The following is an 18,483-nucleotide window of genomic DNA, read 5'->3' on the forward strand; positions in this document are numbered from 1 at the left end:
ACCTCTGCAGTCTGACGGGGGAAATGCTCGGATGCTCACTGGATAATGTCCTTTTTAAATGATTAGTTGTAGTGTTTAATCTAATATTTCAACGTATTATGTTTGACAGGATGATTCATGACTAACACTAACTACACCTGCATGTGCACTGCTTACAACTGAATAACATTTCTATGTGGAAAATAATTTGACTTTAATTGACTGAAATTGGGGCTGAAACTGATTATTTGCATTATGAATTAATCTGCTGATTACTTTATTTGAAATGTCAGAACATGGGGAAAAATGTCCACCCAGGTGAAATATTACATCTTCTAATGTCTTGTTTTATCCGACCAACAGTCCACAACCCAAAGATATGCAGTTTACAATGATATAAAACATTTATTTGGCAATTTAACTTAAAAAACTTCATAAGAAGAGCTTGATTATCAAAATGGTTTGTTTTTCTGACGAAAGATAAATCAGCTAATCGTTGCAGGTGTATTTAAAACATTGAAATCGTTACATTTGTGTATGCCTAATCGTGATAGGCTTTTTGTTGCAAATGTTTATCCAGAATCGCATCTGTTTACCGTTTGAAAACGAGCACTCACACCCCTTTTTGACCCCCAGATGGAAGCGGGCAGAGAGCCGCTACACTGTGGAGAGAGCTGCCATCATCAGCCACTGGAACTGGCTCCAGGCCCACATCTCGGACTTGGAGTACCGCATCCGACAGCAGACCGACATCTACAGACAGATCCGCGCCAGCAAGGTCAGTTTCTCACCCTCGTGTTAGATATGTCGGTTTGTACACTATCAGTCAAAGTTTGGGGTCACTTACACATTTCCATTCCACTCCCTTATAGACAGAATACCAGCTGAGATCAGTTGCATTGTTTTTTTAACCAGGGCAGCAGTTTTCAGATTACATTATGTGCTTACATAATTGCAAAAAGGTTCTCCAATGTTTTCTCAGATAGCCTTTTAAATGATATCAGATTAGTAAACAGAATGGGCCTTTGGAACATGGGATGAATGGTTTCTGATAATGGGCAATGTAGATATTGCATTAAAGATCAGCCACCCACTCAGATCAGCTGGTATTCTCTCTATAATGGAGTGGAATGGAAATTTGTAAGTGACCCCAAACCTTTGACCGGCATTATATGTGCTAAATACTAGAATGTAATGTAGCTGTGATGGCTTATGTCCAGCTGTGTTGGTCACACAAATAAACTCCTTATAATGGGCAACATATACACAACTACATTCTAGTTAAAAAAACATATCTTTTGCTACGATTACACCTCACGTCCACACTACTGCGGTGTTTCCGAGCCCCTAAAACGGAGACATTTGGAAACTCTGCCGCCCCCGTTTTGGTTTGAAAACTCCGGGGTTGCTTTGTAGTCTGGACGGACACAAACGCAGAGCTTTGGAAACGACGACCATGTAATGTAAGTCAGTCTTATCGGTTAGGCAGCTTACAGACCTTTCAGTAACAGTTCCACCTTGTCGTCGCTCCAACCCAATACATCCCTGCTCTTATTTTTTCTTTCTCCAAAGTATTTTCAACTTATACATCCATGATTTACAACCACAGAGTAACATCAGATTATCTGCTTCCTGTTTACGCTGGCACACACTGTGTGTGTGTGTGTGTGTGTGGTGTGTGTGTGTGTGTGTGTGTGTGTGTGTGTGTGTGTGTTGTGTGTGTGTGTGTGTGTGAGAGTGAGATATGTGTTGTCAGACGTGTTAATATGGACGGAGATTAGCTCTGCTACTGGAGCTAAAACTCTTGTGTGGAGAGTAAGGCTTTTTTAAAATATGTTGACTAACGTTAGCCAGTCTCCCTCTTCTCACCTTGGCCTACCCGTATGTGAAAATGAAAGGCTTTTGTCATGTCACGTCTGAACAATAAGTAAGCGGGACTGAGAAACACAAATGGTTTCGGCTGTGCTTTCTAACATGATGATGTTGTGCTAACCGAGCACAGTTAGCCTTTACAACAGAGCCGCTTCAATACACTTGTTGGATTACATAGTTCTCTGTTGATTTGTGCTTGTCGCGGTGTGTTCGTGGTGGAAAATGAATGTAAAACAAAGTTGCGTGCAAGAAATGCAATGACGTAGGTCCCCTTCAAGGCCAGGCTGATGTTGGAAGTCCCTCTAGTGGACAGAACGTGTACAACAACCACATGCTTATAGTGGCATTGACAATAGTGTAGTACATATTAATAACAAGCTACGTTTGTTATTCGAATATTAAAATTGAATGGTATTTTAGAAGAAGATTGACAGCTCTAGTGGCGAGAGATTGTTTTTGTCTAAAAATGCCGCTTAAAAATGAAATGCGTAGTAGTGTTAATGTAGCCTTAATCTTTGGAAGTATAACGCTCCGGTCTTGCTTTTATAGGGCTCAGTGGAGCTGGGAGGTTTTTCCCCCAGCGGTGGGACAGCAGGTGGAACAGAAGTGAAGACAGAGCCTGTAAATACTCAGGTAAGTGTGAAAGAGTAAACGTTAACACAGGTTTATGTTCCTATACAGCTGAGCTTTGGCCATATTCTGTCTCTTGGGGCTAAACCAAATTAATTTGTGATGTCTGCAGCCTCGAAGCAGACCTGTCAATTAAGATTCACTCCTTTTTCACAATTTGAATTCATTCTTCAATCTGGCTCTTATATGCAGCATCTCTTATTGAGTATTCAGCATTTTTTGCTTCATCCTAGTCAGTAAGTCTCACAGGGATATCGTGAAGTTTGTTTGTGATTATCGAGGCCGAAATAGCAAAATTTGCTTGTCTTTTTTTTTACTGGTTGATACATTGTGATAATGATTTAAAAAATTGCAAGGCCATTGTCGGGGAAACAAGTGCTTGTTTTAAAGAACTTCCAGTTAAAATTACATTAAGAGCAAGATCGACTGTCGGGGAAAAAAACAGCTATGATTTTATGCAATAAAAAACAAAATCTTAAAGCTTTAAACATTCTCCTAAAAACATCCAAATGCTGTTTGAATAACACGTCAGACCATTGAATTGTTATAAATAATAATAATAAGGCTGGTTACAAAAGAAATCATTGTTAAATATGTAAATGTATAAAAGTTCTCAGCATATATTGTATAAACCAGCCTTCGTTCATCGCCTTAACAGTCTGAGCGTTGGCTGTTACAGCGGTAGGTAAATGTGAGCTGTTGACTGTTCTGAGCACTTACAAGTTTATTCATAGATACGTGATAATCAAAAAAAAAAAACATTCAACATGTTCTTGTCAATCAAAGCGTCTGGGGGAAATGAAATGTTCACAGGAAATTGTTTTCTTTTTATCAGCCCCTCAGGTCTCAGACGAGACAGCTTTTTGTGTAACAAGCTCCTTCAACAGCAACGTTCAATCCAAAATCATTTATTACAGGATGAGCCTGTTTCTCTGCATATGTTTGTGTTATTAATACAAATGTTTGTTAAAGTAGTACAGCTGCAGGCGTGGCCTCTAATCTTGGGGGACACCTTTTTTTGATTAGTCATGCAGTCAGTTTTTCTCTTTAACCCTGTTACATGGTGAGATTTGTGTCTTTGCTCAGGCATATTGTTGATTTAAAACAAAAAAAACAATATGCTTTAACATCAAATGAGGAACTAGAATAACTTCCGTTTGATTGAAACCATGACATTGTGTTAATATATGTGTGTGAAAGCGTCTGAAGAAGGATCTCCCAGCCATGCTTCTTGATGACAGTGCAGAATAGGTTTTAAAGTTTTGGGAGAGCCGGAGCTCTCTTTCACAAATCTAGACTGAATAATTCAGGGCCACAGGACCGGGGTGATTCAGTTATACAGTTTCCTTAAATATCCCGGATTCGCTAAAGTGCTGCTGTGCCCGTTACCACGAGGTGGAGGCTCACTGGCTTTGTCTTATCTGTCGATGCAGGATGTTGGTTCAGAACGGCTGGAGCTCGCGGCCGCCGCCCACATCTCCAACACAGAGCCCGGCCCTTGGAAAGGTCAAAACGCACAGCCCGTTAACGGCGTCCTCAGCAGGTACAGCTGATAATAACAACCTCATTTCAGGCTCCCAGAAGGGAATGTGCTTTCTGAGAAACGCTTCTGAGAAGTCGTGATGATAATAATGGATTTCTGGGATTTGTAGTTACGAGATGCTGATAGAGCTGCAATGATTAATCAATAAGAAATGTAACTGGCAACTATTTTGATTGTTCGTTTTTTTTTTTCAAGCAAAAATGCAACATATTTACTAGTTCCACCTTCTTAAATGAGGATTTAATGATCTTTGTCAAATATGATAGTGAACTAAATGTATTTGACTGTTGGTTGAATAAAACAAGCAATTTTACAGAACTGTTGGAAATTAAAACACTTTTTTTCTGATATTCCATAGACAAAGCCATTAATCGATAAAATGATCGGCAGGCTAATCAATGAAAATAAACATTAGTTGCAGGTCTGTTACTGTTGCTACTGATATTCTATTTTGAGGATTTTACAATTGATAAACTTCTAGATGCTTATATAGACGTATCAGTATCTATTTCATCTTCAATTTTAACTTGACCCTTTTTTAAAGACAAACAGATTGCTGAAATATTTAATTAACTTGGTTGTCACTTGAGACAAAATGTGTTTCTATGTCGTGCTGAAGGTCTGAGATCTGTGGCCTCATTTTGCTCTGTTGTGCTTTGCGATAGGATGGCAGAGAGTGTGGACACCAAGCACCAGCAGCCATCGGCCTACGACAGCACGTGTGTGGCTGCGCGTACGCGACCGCTAGTCAGCTGTCGCCGACGACGGCTCATTCAGCCCAACACTGTGCCCAACCTTAACGGAAAGGTGAGTGTCATCGTCTGTGTTTTTGCGCTAGGACATGCTCACATATGGCCAGTGTAACGTGGATAAATTCAGTGCATAAAGCAAATGCAATGCTGCGCACAGTTCGTATTAGGGATCGCGGCCCTGATTTGATTACATTTCCAGTTCGATCTCAATTAAGGGAAATTACAGCTACAATACCAATTTTGCTTGAATATGAAAGAACTTCTCAGAACTAATGCTGTAAAATGTACAAGCAAAAATGCAACCCTGAAATATTTTGTATAATGCATCAGGTTAATGTTTGCATAAAGAATGGACCTTGAGTACCTTGAACCTTATATTTTCATAGATGTTTGTCAAAATGGATGTCATATTCTTGCTGCAAAACAAATTACCTACGTGTACAAATAAAGTCACTTGAACCTGACCCCCAAAAAGTTAAAGAACGTTTTACTTAACAGGACAAACAACAAACTACAGCAGTCATCAACACAATATTGTGTCGACTACAGCCAGTTAGTAGAGAGACCATGTTAAACAACATTCTTGTAAAACTATATCATGGTTAAACAATGGGGAAAAAGGCCCAATCTGACAAATTTCAGACAGAACTTCAGGGCCTATGAGGACCTCAGGAGTGCTTAAAGTGCTCATAATATGCTTTTTGGCTTTTTCCATTTCCTTTATTGTGTCATATATCTTTTTATGCACATTATAGGTTTACAAAGTGAAAACGTCCACCCCAAAGGGACTTACCATCTCCAACAGAAAACACTGTTCACAAACTGTTCCAAACAGCTCTATTGTTACTCCAGTTATGCAATAATATGTTGGTTACTTTGTAACACCACGCGTTATGTCGGCTTAGCTGCTAGCATGGCACACCCTCATACTCTGCTTCTGACTGGCTAGTAGTCCTTACCTAGGTACTGTCAGGGCACCGCTCATACTCTGCTTCTGACTGGCTAGTAGTCCTTACCTAGGTACTGTCAGGGCAGCGCTCATACTCTGCTTCTGACTGGCTAGTAGTCCTTACCTAGGTACTGTCAGGGCACCCTCATACTGTGCTTCTGACTGGCTAGTAGTCCTTACCTAGGTACTGTCAGGGCACCCTCCATATTCTGCTTCTGACTGGCTAGTAGTCCTTACCTAGGTACTGTCAGGGCACGCCCTCATATTCTGCTTCTGACTGGCTAGTAGTCCTTACCTAGATACTGTCAGGGCACGCCCTCATACTCTGCTTCTGACTGGCTAGTAGTCCTTACCTAGGTACTGTCAGGGCACGCCCTCATACTCTGCTTCTGACTGGCTAGTAGTCCTTACCTAGATACCGCGAATGCGCGACTCCCAACAAAGATGGAGCAGAAGTGTGATGCCTACCTCTGTAGCTTAAACAGAGAGCTCAACACACAGGGTGAAAAGAGGAGCTGCAGCAGTGTGTAGTATGGTGTTTTTTGAAAATTAAACCACATAAACCTATTCTGATATAACCTCTAAATACAATTATGAACCTGAAAATGAGCATAATATGAGCACTTTAACTGATTAAAAAAAAAAAAAAAGGTAAACGCATGTATTAAAAGCTCTATTTCAATATCCGATTACTCAAACAAAGATGGATTTTATTTGGAGAATCGATTATTTTAACAGTCCTAGATTGTATAAATGGTTTTGATATATGGGGAAGTGCTGTGAAGAGGACCAATGTTTGGTTGCAGAGAGCGATGACGTGTGCTTTTATTCTTGTGTGTTTTAGGCTACACTAACCGATTAGTACCTTGGTTTGTAGCTTTGTAGCGGAGTAAACAAGAGACGGCTGACTGTGTGAAAAACTAGGGCAAACGACAAAGAAGGGAAATAACCCTTGTGACGACTCACAAGTTTTGGTTGAGAATAAATAAAGACATGGGCTGATTGTTCGTGCTTTTCTCTCCACAACGCTGTGGCTTAGGGTTCTGTTTAATACAATATGCAAAAAGATTTCTTAGTCACACTTTTACATTAACAGAACAAGTATAAGTGTAATATGCACTCCCATTTTTCCACTGTTATACTGTTAATGTATAGTTTCAGGTCAGGAAGTATACTTCTGCCAGTATTGTTTCTGTTTCTAGTTTTTATATAAGTCTGTGATTCAGTACCAAGTACAACTAATATTAGCAACCTTTTCTGTAAAATGCAATTACTCTGTCCCCATGCACGCCAGTGGCTTCAAAGTTGGAAATGTTTTCTTTGGTGACTCACTTGATTCCTGTGGTGCAATAAGTTGCAGAAAATGTGTTATTCACTGGGTAATATGTCCTTTTATAGATGTGATATTCACAGTTGAGCTTTACATGATTTTCAACATGATTTTTGGTCCACTGCAGGCCCAGAGAAGCAGCTGTGTCCAGTGTAACTGCAGGGTAAACCCCAGCTGTGTGATGTGTGGTGGCTGGCCCACCCCCAGAGAGGACCCTCAGTATGAGTTGCCCAACCTGGAGCGCCTGTCGAGACTGGATCCTGGCGTCCACCCCATCCTCTCCTTTCCTGACGGTCAGTCTCCTTGCTCAAAGGAGTTTACGCAGTCGTTGCCTACTTTGCATCAACAGGGGAAGACAAACAGGAAGTGACAGAGAGACTTCTCGCCAGGAAGTTCTTAGAGAACAATTTCAGTACATTTAGAAGATTTTCTGTAATGAATGTCATGTTTCCCTGAGTAAGTGCTGTATTCTCAGTGCCTGGCGCCTGTTACCATTACAGATGGTTTCATAACCAACATAAGAATATTGTCTTCCCTTTGTAACTCTGGATTCACACTAATCAAGCTTTCTAATTTTCAAGGAATGTCTTGCATTTTATCCCAAATGCATCACACAGATAAATAATGGAGACAAAGTTGTGTTTACAACCGCAACGCAACACTGGATTTGGCATAAGCTCATATAGTAGATTCCCTGTGGCTAATTATACATTTTGCATGCCGTTGTGAATTGCTAATGTTGAACTACAGATGGCAAATCTGAAGTATCCACTGAACACTTTCTCATTCAGTGTTTTTAAGACTTAACCTCTCTTTGTTTACTTGGTTCTCAGACGTTTGTATAGGCCTTCGTCTGCAGCAGGTGATGAAGAGCCAGTGGCAGACCAAGTCGCTGGAGAGGAGCAAACCACTGAAGAAGCTCTCCCTCAAACACAAGCTGTCCTCGTCCAAAGAGAAGCACAAGTTCACCAACTCACTAATGGCAGTCAGTAAGTACAAATTCTGTTGAGCTACGGGAATAGAGTTTTTAAAGCCCTCTAACAAACAGACCCACGTTTACACTTAAATGTCTGAAATGATATTACCTGAATAGAGTACTTCAATATGGAGACCTAAACTCAAAATAAATGTGAGAATGCAACGCCATGCAATTGTGAAATATGCCAATAAATTCTCAAAATGCAGCACGTTCTGATGAAATGTTTTTTCATCCTGCTTTCTTTTCACAATAACAGTTTATTGCAGGTTGTTTTTATTTAATTCCAGCTGTTTTTGATTTCACAATGGCATTTTTCCCAGTAACCATTGTCCACTATGCCACAGGGCAGAGCCATGTTGCCCAACTCTAGTAGTAGCAACCTATGTTCTTACAGGTCTACAGTAGATCTTCAAAGATTAATTGATTAGTTGTCAACTTATATTTTGATAATTGATTAATTGGTTTGAGTCATCTTTTTATTTAAAAAAGTAAAACTTCTCTGATTCCAGCTTGTTAAATGTGAATATGTTCTAGTTTCTTCTCTCCTCTGTGACAGTAAACTGAATATATTTGAGTTGTGGACAAAAAAAGACATTTGAGGATGTCCTCTTGGGCTTTGGGAAACACTGATCCACACTTTTCACCTTTTTCTGACATTTCAGAGACACACAGACAACAAACAACTAATCAATTACCGGTTATCCAGAAAATAATCGTTAGTTTGTTACAGCCCTAGTCTACATTAGCTTTCATTGTTTTACATTGTTGCTCTGAAAACGTCCCCGTCTAATGATAATGTGTGACTGGTTCCTGGTGTTGCAGGACTGAGCCACTATAAGAACCGTGCTGAGAAGCAGAGGACAGCGGACAGCAGCGTGGGCGGCAGCAGCAGCAGCAGCAGTGCTGTCCTGAACACAGCCAGGCTCGAGGGCCAGGCTGTGTGCAAGCTCGAGCGGCTGCAGGGCCTCTCCACGCCCTTAGGGCCCTACGACAAGAACTACAGCCGCAAGAGATTACGAGAGCACTCGCTGGACAGGACCGACAGTGAGTCTTTAATGAATGAAGCCCTGGTCAAAGGCTTGGTAGTTTATCGTCGGCATTAAAGGTGCCCTGCCACACAAAACCGTTTTTACTTGCATGCATTACTTGAATGTGAAAATGAACTGCTACCTCCTCTGTCAGCTCTAGCCACTGAACAGAAATAAGCAGAGAAATCGGACCAATTACAAAAGCTGGTCAGTCTGACGTGGTGTTGCCTGAGCTCATTACTATTCATGAGCTTGCCCAGTTGCGCTGGGTAAAGGATGCTGATAGCCAGGCTCTCTTTGGCTAGCTGTTGGCCAATCGGAGTCAAGCAGCTTAGCTCGTTGAATATTAATGAGAACTGGCACAAATCGAGCTGAGTCTTCCTGCAGGCTTTCTATACCACGCTATAATGGCTTGAAACAGGTAACGAAGGCATTTTTACCACAAATTCTTTTACATAGTCCATGGTAGAACTTCAGACATTACCACAAAAATGCGTGTGGCAGGGCACCTTTAATTATTTTAAGGTCCTTTTTTAAATGTGATATTGAAGGCATCCTTAAAATCGTTTGTCGTGGCTCAAGAAGATCGAGCAGTCATCTTAAATATGTGTGTCTCCCGTCCTCCAGCCTCCCCCAAACTTTTCCTGGACACGAGCAGCCCCTGCCCAACTCTGGCCAACTTGCACTCGTCCCTCCACAGTCCCCTCACACGCCAGCTGTCCACGTCTTCGGAGAACTCCACACCGCTGGGCCAGATCCCGGGCACACATGTAAGGACACACTGGACGACACTGACTCACTTTTTGTGTGCTTCTCATATCTGATAATGAACTAGGACTTCCTTAGGTGTCGGTCAGACAGTTTCACAAATCCAGTCTTGTCTCAGAATGACCAAACTGCAAACCTGGCAGAGCACCATGACACCCACTCTTTATTTCTTTGGCTGTGGAAATCTGGTGTTTTAGGCACTAAAATGTGAAAAAGACTTGCCTATTGTAGGAGTTAAGAGTGGGGTGACTGCTGATATCAGACTTACTAAGAAGTACTGTAAATGTCCCCTAAATACAGCCCATTGTCTTCAAAACACTGTTGACATTGCAAGATTATGACGAAGCGAGTGAGTGGGCAGGACAAACAAGACTGAAACGTAATTTTGGTTTTGTTTTATTTTGGTACTGAAGCAGAAAAAGTGAGGGGGGAAAAAACACAGCAGGCACAGTTGTTTTTAATCTTGTGTGTTAGAAATCCCCCTCCCTAGTGACACAGCAACACAAAAACCTTTATATCTTAACATGAAATCTGTTGCAATACGACTAGATTGACAGATAAATTATAATATTGAGTGGTAATAATTTCCTATGACATCTCTGAAGATTTCATTGTGGAAACAGCCGTTATGTAATGTTGTTTAAACCCTTTGGTCATATATGAGCTCATACATCCATAGTGAATCCTCACGTTAGATATTCACCTTTTTGTCCCGCAGCAGCAGCCAATCAAGAGGAGGCGAGGGGAAAGCTCTTTTGACATCAACAACATAGTAATCCCCATGTCTGTGGCGGCCACCACCCGGGTGGAGAAGCTGCAGTACAAAGAGATTCTCACACCCAGGTAAATACGCGCATGATGTTTGAAACCGTCCAGTAACTGTCTGGCTGGTTTCCTTTTCCATTGCATTTATATTCTCCCCTTAGTGAGTTGTTGAGACTGCTGCTTTCCTGTCCTGACACTTATTTTTCTGTCTGCACAGGTGGCGGTCAGTCGACATCTTCTCTCAGCCCATAACTGAAGAGGAAGACGAACGGGAGGTAAGTGTTGACTTCTGTGTCCCATGTGATAATTATTTATCGGGGAATCCTTCATTAGGAGCCACATCTGTTCCAATTATCCATACAACTCGCTTTAAAATGTCCAGATGCTTGCTAAGATATAATATACTGTGTGGCAGTGAGTCAACAGTGACACCTGGTGGTTAAATCTCCATCACTTTCAGGGTTACAGCTCTAAAGTGGAAGCAGTTCATTAGATCAATAAGGAATGAACATAATCATAAATCATAAGGTTATTAGATTAATTATTTTATATTATATTAATAGTAAAATTCAGATTAATTGTGAATAGGTAAAATACCCATCCCAGTTGACATGTTCAGGTTTTTTTTTTGTGTGTGTGACCAAAACCCAAAGATATTCAGTCACTGAGATATATCTCTCTCTCTCTCTCTCTCTCTCTCTCTCTCTCTCTCTCTCTCTCTCTCTCTCTCTCTCACTCACTCACTCACTCACTCACTCACTCTGGCTGGTTTAACTGTGAAATAAAAATAAATTACACATTATGTTGTATTAAAATGTCTTGAAAAGCCATAAATTGAACTTGGTGAGTTCTGCAGAAACCCTGCAAGGTACAACCAAGGAACATTTGTCCTTTTAACTTTAAAAGGATTAATCTGTCATCAAAATTGTGGCCATTAATCTTCTCAGAACAGAAAAATAATTTGCACATCTATTACATAAGACAGCGTAGGAGAGGGACGAGTAGGTCAAAAGTTGTGAAGAAACTCCTGCACACTGTCTAACTTGCAAATGTACGTTTATTAGCTAATAGACCTTGCCTGATGAAGGTACAAGTTGCAAGTTTTCTGTCCGTTGGTTGATAGACTTAATGTTTTCAGTTCTAAACTGAAGTGAGCAGACTTTCAGGGTCCTGATGGTATGTTGTGTGTCTGCAGGTGGAGGACCTGACAGACGCAGCCTTCACTCAGCTCCATCAGCCCCACGAGGACCAGGAGCGTTCCCGCTGGACTTGGATGGCTCTGGCTCCTGCCAAGAGGAGGGGCAGCAGGTCACTACCACCACCATAACGTACACCATCACATATAGGGCTGCACGATATGAGAAAAATATGCAATGTGCGATAACTATATTGCTTCTGATAAATAACAGATTGGCTCAGTTCTGCATTTCTGCTGCTTTCAGTATGCTGCTAAAATACAACAAACTGCTTGTTAAACTTTAAACAAACAAGGAAATCATTACCATCATTCTGTTATTAAACAAACTGAACATTAGGGTTGGGTACCGAAACCTGGTGCTATTACGGCACCGGTGCCTAAACGAGCGTTATCTACCGGACCGAATTGCAACGCAGATTTCGGTGCCAATTAAATGCCTTCTGCGCTGCTCTCTGATGCTCTGAAACAGACATCAGAGGAAACAGGAGTATCGCTGCACGTGACGCTAGTTAACACTTCACTTGACAGCAGCTAACGTTAGCCTACCGTTAGCTAGCAGCTGGATTAAACACGGTGAAAATGCTGACAGCTAAACGGTGTAAAGTGCGACTGTATTTCACTGGAGAGGAGTCCAACAGCGGGACATTAAGCAGTGTGCAGCTGCCGTTGTTCACTTGAGACTAGTAAGCCTCGTGGTGCATTCAAAGTTATTGTAAAATAATAAAATCGGTTCAGGCACAGGCACAGTTTTAAAATTATCGTTTTAGCACCGGTATCGGTAAAAACCCAAACGATACCCTCCTGAACATGGAGTTGAATATAAAAGGCATCACTTAAAGTGTAATTTTCTACTGATTTTTTTTTTATTTCAACTAACACAAAAAATGTGTATCTCGATATGTTGTAGCTTTTGGCGATGTGCATGATGCGCCAGTTGATATTGTGATTTAAAAAAAACAATATATTGTGCAGCCCTGGTCCCGTACTAGTCTGTAGACTGTAGATGTGACGTGATCTGTGTCTTGTCCCTCAGGTCGTACAAATCTGTGGACGGGCGCACCACGCCGCTGCTGTGCGGGACCAACCCTCCCACCCCCCAGCCTGCGTCCCCAGACCCCGGCCACTGCCCCATGCTCCACGACTACAGCCACGTGCCGTCGCCCATGAGTCCAGCCAGCCCCGACACCACCTCCAACCCCCACACACCCTGCTCCAGGGACTCCCATCGGCTGCTGTCCAGCGAGGACACGCGGTGCTCCACCCCGGACTTCACCTTTGAAGAAAGGGTACGTTGTCGGATCGCTCAAAGTTCATTCAGCAGGGATTAAAAATCAGCTCGCTCTCAGAAGTGCTTCCAAATGATCCTATCCCTAAGAATAGTTTGGTTCGGACAACAAAAAAATCCCCTTTTGATGCCAGTACTGCACAAATAAAGTTTTCTTTTCACATGAGATTTAAGTCACGGGTGAAAGCAAAATATATTCAAACTACATTTGGACAGTAGGAATCTGGGGTGGATTCATATCACTGGAATAAGCGTCTGGGTATTTCAAGCTCCTCAGCGCTAGCGAGGCCTTTAACACGATGCAAATAATTAACTTCTGAAAGAACAGTTTGTGCACCACTGAACACGTTGGTTATTATAGTCGACACTCTTTTAGTAGTCGAGTTCTTCATGTAATTGACTTCTTTAGCGCTTATGTACATGGCTGCGAGTCACCAATTTAAAAAATAAAAATAAAAAATAACTCCCACCTGCTAGAATTTAGTCCCTCAAAATCACGTTGCAACACAAGTGTGTTGTACCTATTTTATGTTATGTAGGGAGGCTTTGCTAGCTGAGGCAGGAAATGAATACATTTGGTCGAAGATTGTAAATCCCTCTGAGACTCATTTGAGATTTTAGGCTACAAAAATAAAACTAAATTGACTTCACATGAAGGAGCAGAGGCTAATATCCTGGCTTTTAAGGTGCTTTTTGACAGCAAGTGGTTGGTAAAAGTAGAGCTGGGCAATATATTGATATTCTATCAATATTGTGATATGAGACTAGATATCGTCTTAGATTTTAGATATCGTAATATGACACAAGTGTTGTCTTCTCCTGGTTTTAAAGGCTGCATTACAGTAAAGTGATGTACTTTTCTGAACTTACCAGATTGTTGTACCTGTTCTATTATTTGCCTTTACCCACTTAGTCATTATATCCACATTACTGATGATTATTTATCAAAAATCACATTGTGGAAATATTTTGTGAAAGCACCAATAGTCAACACTACAATATCGTTGCGGTATCGATATCGAGGTAAATATATCGGGATTTAGATTTTCTCCATATCGCCCAGCCCTAGGTGAACGCCTCTGCGGCCAGCTGGCTACTTTGTGTATTTAACCCTTGTGTTGTCTTCCCATTGACTATGCAGCGTTTTGGTTTTCTGGGTCAAATTTTTAAATTAAAACATTTTTTTTTTTTTTTTTACGTTTTGGTCTTTTTCGACCCTTTTGTCACTTTTCCTGACTTTCCGATGCATTTTTTTAAAATGTTTTTGAAAGTTTTTTTGGTCACTTTTTTCAACGTTCTTTTATTAAAAAAATAAAATAAAATCCAAATGTTATAAAATTGAATAAAGCAACCAAATTTCGTAGTGAACTGATCATCTTTTTTTAAATTGTGAAGAGCGTTGTATGAGACTATCCACACTAATTTGCTTGAAAGAAACCCACATTTCTGATGTAGAAACTTTCTGAAAGTGGGTCAAATTTGACCCGAGGACAACAGGAGGATTAAAATGGGAGGCAGCTCCTGGCTACCAGCCTGCACACCCCAGGCTGCTGCTGTCCATCTCGTTTAATGTCATCGCTCCACTAAAGAGCAGGTTGTAGCTTAAAGTAGAGCGAGAGTTAAGAATATGACACCGTTAATATGGCAAGTTTTGTTAACGAGTATCCTAAACATGATTTATTGTTATAATCAGACTTTTGTCTGCTCATGTTTCTTGCATTCGGTCAAATCAGATCAGACCACACTGTCCTAATGAAGCAGAGTTCTTAAGTGTTTAACTCATGATTAAAAAAAAAAAGACTTAAATTTAATCGTTAGCATTGGAGCATTCATTAGCCATTTGCACCCTGATTGTTAGTCATTGTTGTATCAAAGTAAGTGACAGTGTAGTCATGAATGTATAGAAATACTGCAGATTTGGAGCCATGTTTTTAGGATATCTTTTTTTAATGAGCGTCTGTCTGTCTGATGTCCGGCAGACGGTAGCGCCGTGGGAACGCCGCAGCTTCCCTTTGCCAGAGGACCCGGCCCCGGAGCCAGAGCCGGAGGACGACCACCACATCAGGCCCAGAATGCGCAGCATCTCAGGGTGCCGAACAACGGCCTACGGCCGGCTGGACTCGGACGACATGGAGCTGCCTTGCGACGACGACAGCGGCCCCAAACACAAGGCCTCCGCCACCCACCGATGAATGACTGACAGGCTGAGGTCCCCCCCAAACCCCCCAAAAAACCCTCCACCCACCCACAGCTCCTCTCTGGCATTAACAAGCAGAACCTTAAAGCAGAATAAGATATTAAATGGGTTCCTGTTGTTTGATATTCAAACATCAGTCTAATAAATTTCACAGTTTTTAGTGAACATTATGGAGATAGAAGCCTTTCCCTACACTTGTTTTTGTCACAGGAAAAAAAAGGATAAATGTAAAAAACAAAAAAAGTATAAAACAACACGTTACAAAAAATGTTTTCTGTAGTAGGCTAAACAATGTACATGGGGGGGCTTAGTGGTGTTCATATGTCGCGTGTACACTCGTAGCGCACTATGTAGCGGACTCCTCAAAATATGGCCAAAGGGTGTTTTCTATTGACTAGTTTGCTTGTAATTCCCATGTACATTTTTAGTGGAGTGACAAATTACAAAATCCCCTCCCCCCACACACACCACCAACACCTTCCTCCTCCTCTTCCTCCTCCTCATCCAAATAAACAGGTACATTTGAGATGTGGTTCCCTTCGTCTCCCTCTAGAGGTCGCCTGAAATCACCAGAGCACTTCTCCAACTGCCAAGTCTAGTTTTGTTGCGTTTGCTTTTTTCTTTCTTTGTCTGTTTTTTTTTTTTTCATTCCTGACATGTTTTATTTGTATCTGTTCGGTCTGTTTCTGTGTAACACATTCTTTGTGTTTTTTTTTGTTGTTTTTTTGAATAGTAAATCATTCCTTTACAGTCTCTTTCAGAGAGTGTCCAGCTCCTGTCTTCTTCTTCTTCTTCTTACTGGGGTGTCTTTTATTTGAGCACTTGCCCTACAGAAAAAAGCGCTGCTGCATGCTGAACACCATGCTAATGTCAGTCTTATCACAACCGCACACAGTAAGGTTTCCACGTATTCAAAAACAAATCAGATGGAGGGGGGGGGTAGTAACAGGGGAGATCTGCTAGTTTCACTCTTTGCGTACGGTCGTTGCTGTAGTAGAAAAGTTAAACTGGCAAAATAAAGACATAACACAACCCCCCCCTTCTTTTTTTTCCGGGTTCAGCCTGACAAGTTTTTCTCTCGCAAACATTTCAAATGTAGCAGCTCTCAGCTAGAAGCCACCCCAAGCTCAGGTTTTTCAATTTAAGGGAATATTCTCTGCTGTTCAATAGTTTCACTCTGATCAGATCTACTCGTTGCAGGATGGATGGATATTTTTTATTTTTTTTTGCCACCCCACCAATGTCATAACCACACTCTTCTCTCTCTCTCTCTCTCTCTCTCTCTCTCTCCCCAACCCCACCCTTAAGTAACTAATTGCTATGCAAAAAAAACTATGGTTGTTTTCATTTTACACCTTCTTATGCCACAGCCATTCAATCACTGTTTTTTCTTTTGTAGTTTAAGCAAGATGTCAATGTACCTGTTCGATTGTTGCAGCAGTTAACCTAATCAAAAAAGCAGAATTGTTTTTTTCTTTTTGTAAATAGTACCATTAAAACATTTATGTTTAACTTGGCGTTATTGTTCTGGCCTCAAGTCCTTCATCAGTGTAAAACCCGTGTGAAATCATTCATTGTTATCCAATATTCAGTCTTTTAAGTGAGCTTTTTGGGCACACTTTGCATCATCACCACTCCTTTTTGCATGTGTAAGCGTGCTGTTGTGAACACTTGTGGCACTCGTGTTGCAATCGTTCACGACGACGGTGACTTCATAGCATTTATTTTTCAAATACACATATACAGCAACAAGAATCATCATAAACCAGTTATTGATCAAATGCACAATAACGAGAACAATCACATTTCCACAAACTGCACAGCGTCAGAAAAGAAAGGTGATGAGTTTTTAGTTACTGCAGAAAAACCTCTCCTGGCATGAGAGGACTCACCAAAAGCACATTACCGCACACACAGTGGGGAGCAACTCCCCTCCCCTCAGCACAAATGTCTGTCCTGCACACTGAGACGAATGTGGTCTAGTTGGGAGGAAAATAAAAAAAAATATATAGAACCAAGAATTTAGCATGCAGATAATGTTGCAAAGCACACCCTTAAGTCCTACCTGCTAACTTAAAGTAGCATCTTTGCGATCGTAGAGCTTAAACACTTATATCTATGTTGGCAACATATGTTAAATACACACAGTTGGGAGCAAAGTGTTTGAGTCTTTATGACCACTTTTTAGTTTTTTAGTCCTAGGTCGGAACGGATTTCCAAATTCAGAAAAAAAGCATTCGTGATACAGGATCTAGAGAGACCACTTTGTGAAAGGGGAGGCAACAAGCAGGCTCGTACATGAGGTGCATGCAAGAAGTTGGTTCGCTTAATATTAATGCGAGTAATAGTGATGAATCACCGGGAATATTGGTCAACATCAGGACGTTTTTTTTTAGCACATTTTTAAGGGAACATTATTCTCATTACAAATTTAAGGGGAAAAAAAAGCTGGTTGCGTTCATTTCAAAATACAAGATTCTTTACAATAAAGTAAATGGTTGAATAACTTCCTCCGAATCTTTTCTGATCTGTGGCCCTGTCACTTTAAGTTTTAAAATCAATGTGGCCAAAACGTTTGTGGACAGCCCTGGTAACTTTTATAACTTCATGTTTTACTGTGGTTCCCACCCCGAGGGTCGAGCCCTCCAACTAGGGGACGCAAGATAATCTCGAGAGGGTCACGAGATGATTGACAGGATAGGGAAGCAAGGGAAAAAAATTAAATAAACGGGACAAAATCCTGTTAAATTTTGCGTGTTTTCCTCTAATCTTTGCTTTTGAGCTTGTGAATTAACTAATTTTATCTTCTAAAAAGTATTTACAACCGGGGGTTTGGAAGTGTTTGAACCTGGCTGCAGGGATTTCCTCCCATTAGTGAGGTCAAACCTCTTCAGACCGAAAACCACCGTGCACGCGGCTGTGATATTCAGGTGTTTGCATCCTTTCGCTTAGCGGAGAACTCAAGGATTTTCTCACTGAAGACCAGAGCAGCCAGCGGAGACTTCGGTCCTGTTGGATCCTGTGTTCGGTGCTCACATACAGGTGTGGTGATTAAAACTGCCCGAGCAGATGAACTCGTCGCTGTACAGTTTCCCCTCATCTCCACTTGGCCCAATCAACCCATCATCCATCCATTGCTATATTCATTCTGGTTGAATACATTTTAAAACACTTCTTTTTTTTTTTTTCTTCTTCTGAACCGTTAAAG

At 41.2% G+C, this 18,483-nt stretch overlaps 1 protein-coding gene across 4 annotated transcripts in view; it reads left to right on the top strand.

Moving 5' to 3' along the window:
- The window catches only part of LOC120550764 (KAT8 regulatory NSL complex subunit 1-like), a 37,703-nt gene extending 20,911 nt beyond the window's left edge, over positions 1–16,792 (top strand). For 2 of the 4 annotated variants that reach the window (XM_039787567.1, XM_039787566.1), the window contains 13 exons: positions 616–757; positions 2,401–2,484; positions 3,915–4,024; positions 4,690–4,831; positions 7,183–7,348; positions 7,889–8,044; positions 8,848–9,078; positions 9,690–9,832; positions 10,549–10,673; positions 10,813–10,870; positions 11,791–11,903; positions 12,827–13,079; positions 15,058–16,792. In XM_039787567.1, the coding sequence (XP_039643501.1) occupies positions 616–757; positions 2,401–2,484; positions 3,915–4,024; positions 4,690–4,831; positions 7,183–7,348; positions 7,889–8,044; positions 8,848–9,078; positions 9,690–9,832; positions 10,549–10,673; positions 10,813–10,870; positions 11,791–11,903; positions 12,827–13,079; positions 15,058–15,270 (1,936 nt within the window). In that variant the 3' untranslated portion in view covers positions 15,271–16,792. The remainder of the gene's footprint in view (positions 1–615; positions 758–2,400; positions 2,485–3,914; positions 4,025–4,689; positions 4,832–7,182; positions 7,349–7,888; positions 8,045–8,847; positions 9,079–9,689; positions 9,833–10,548; positions 10,674–10,812; positions 10,871–11,790; positions 11,904–12,826; positions 13,080–15,057) is intronic. The other 2 variants (XM_039787568.1, XM_039787569.1) reach the window with 2 other exon arrangements.
- The last annotated feature ends 1,691 nt before the right edge of the window (positions 16,793–18,483 follow it).

This window comes from Perca fluviatilis, chromosome 21 (assembly GCF_010015445.1).
Source record: "Perca fluviatilis chromosome 21, GENO_Pfluv_1.0, whole genome shotgun sequence".
Lineage (NCBI taxonomy): Eukaryota > Metazoa > Chordata > Actinopteri > Perciformes > Percidae > Perca > Perca fluviatilis.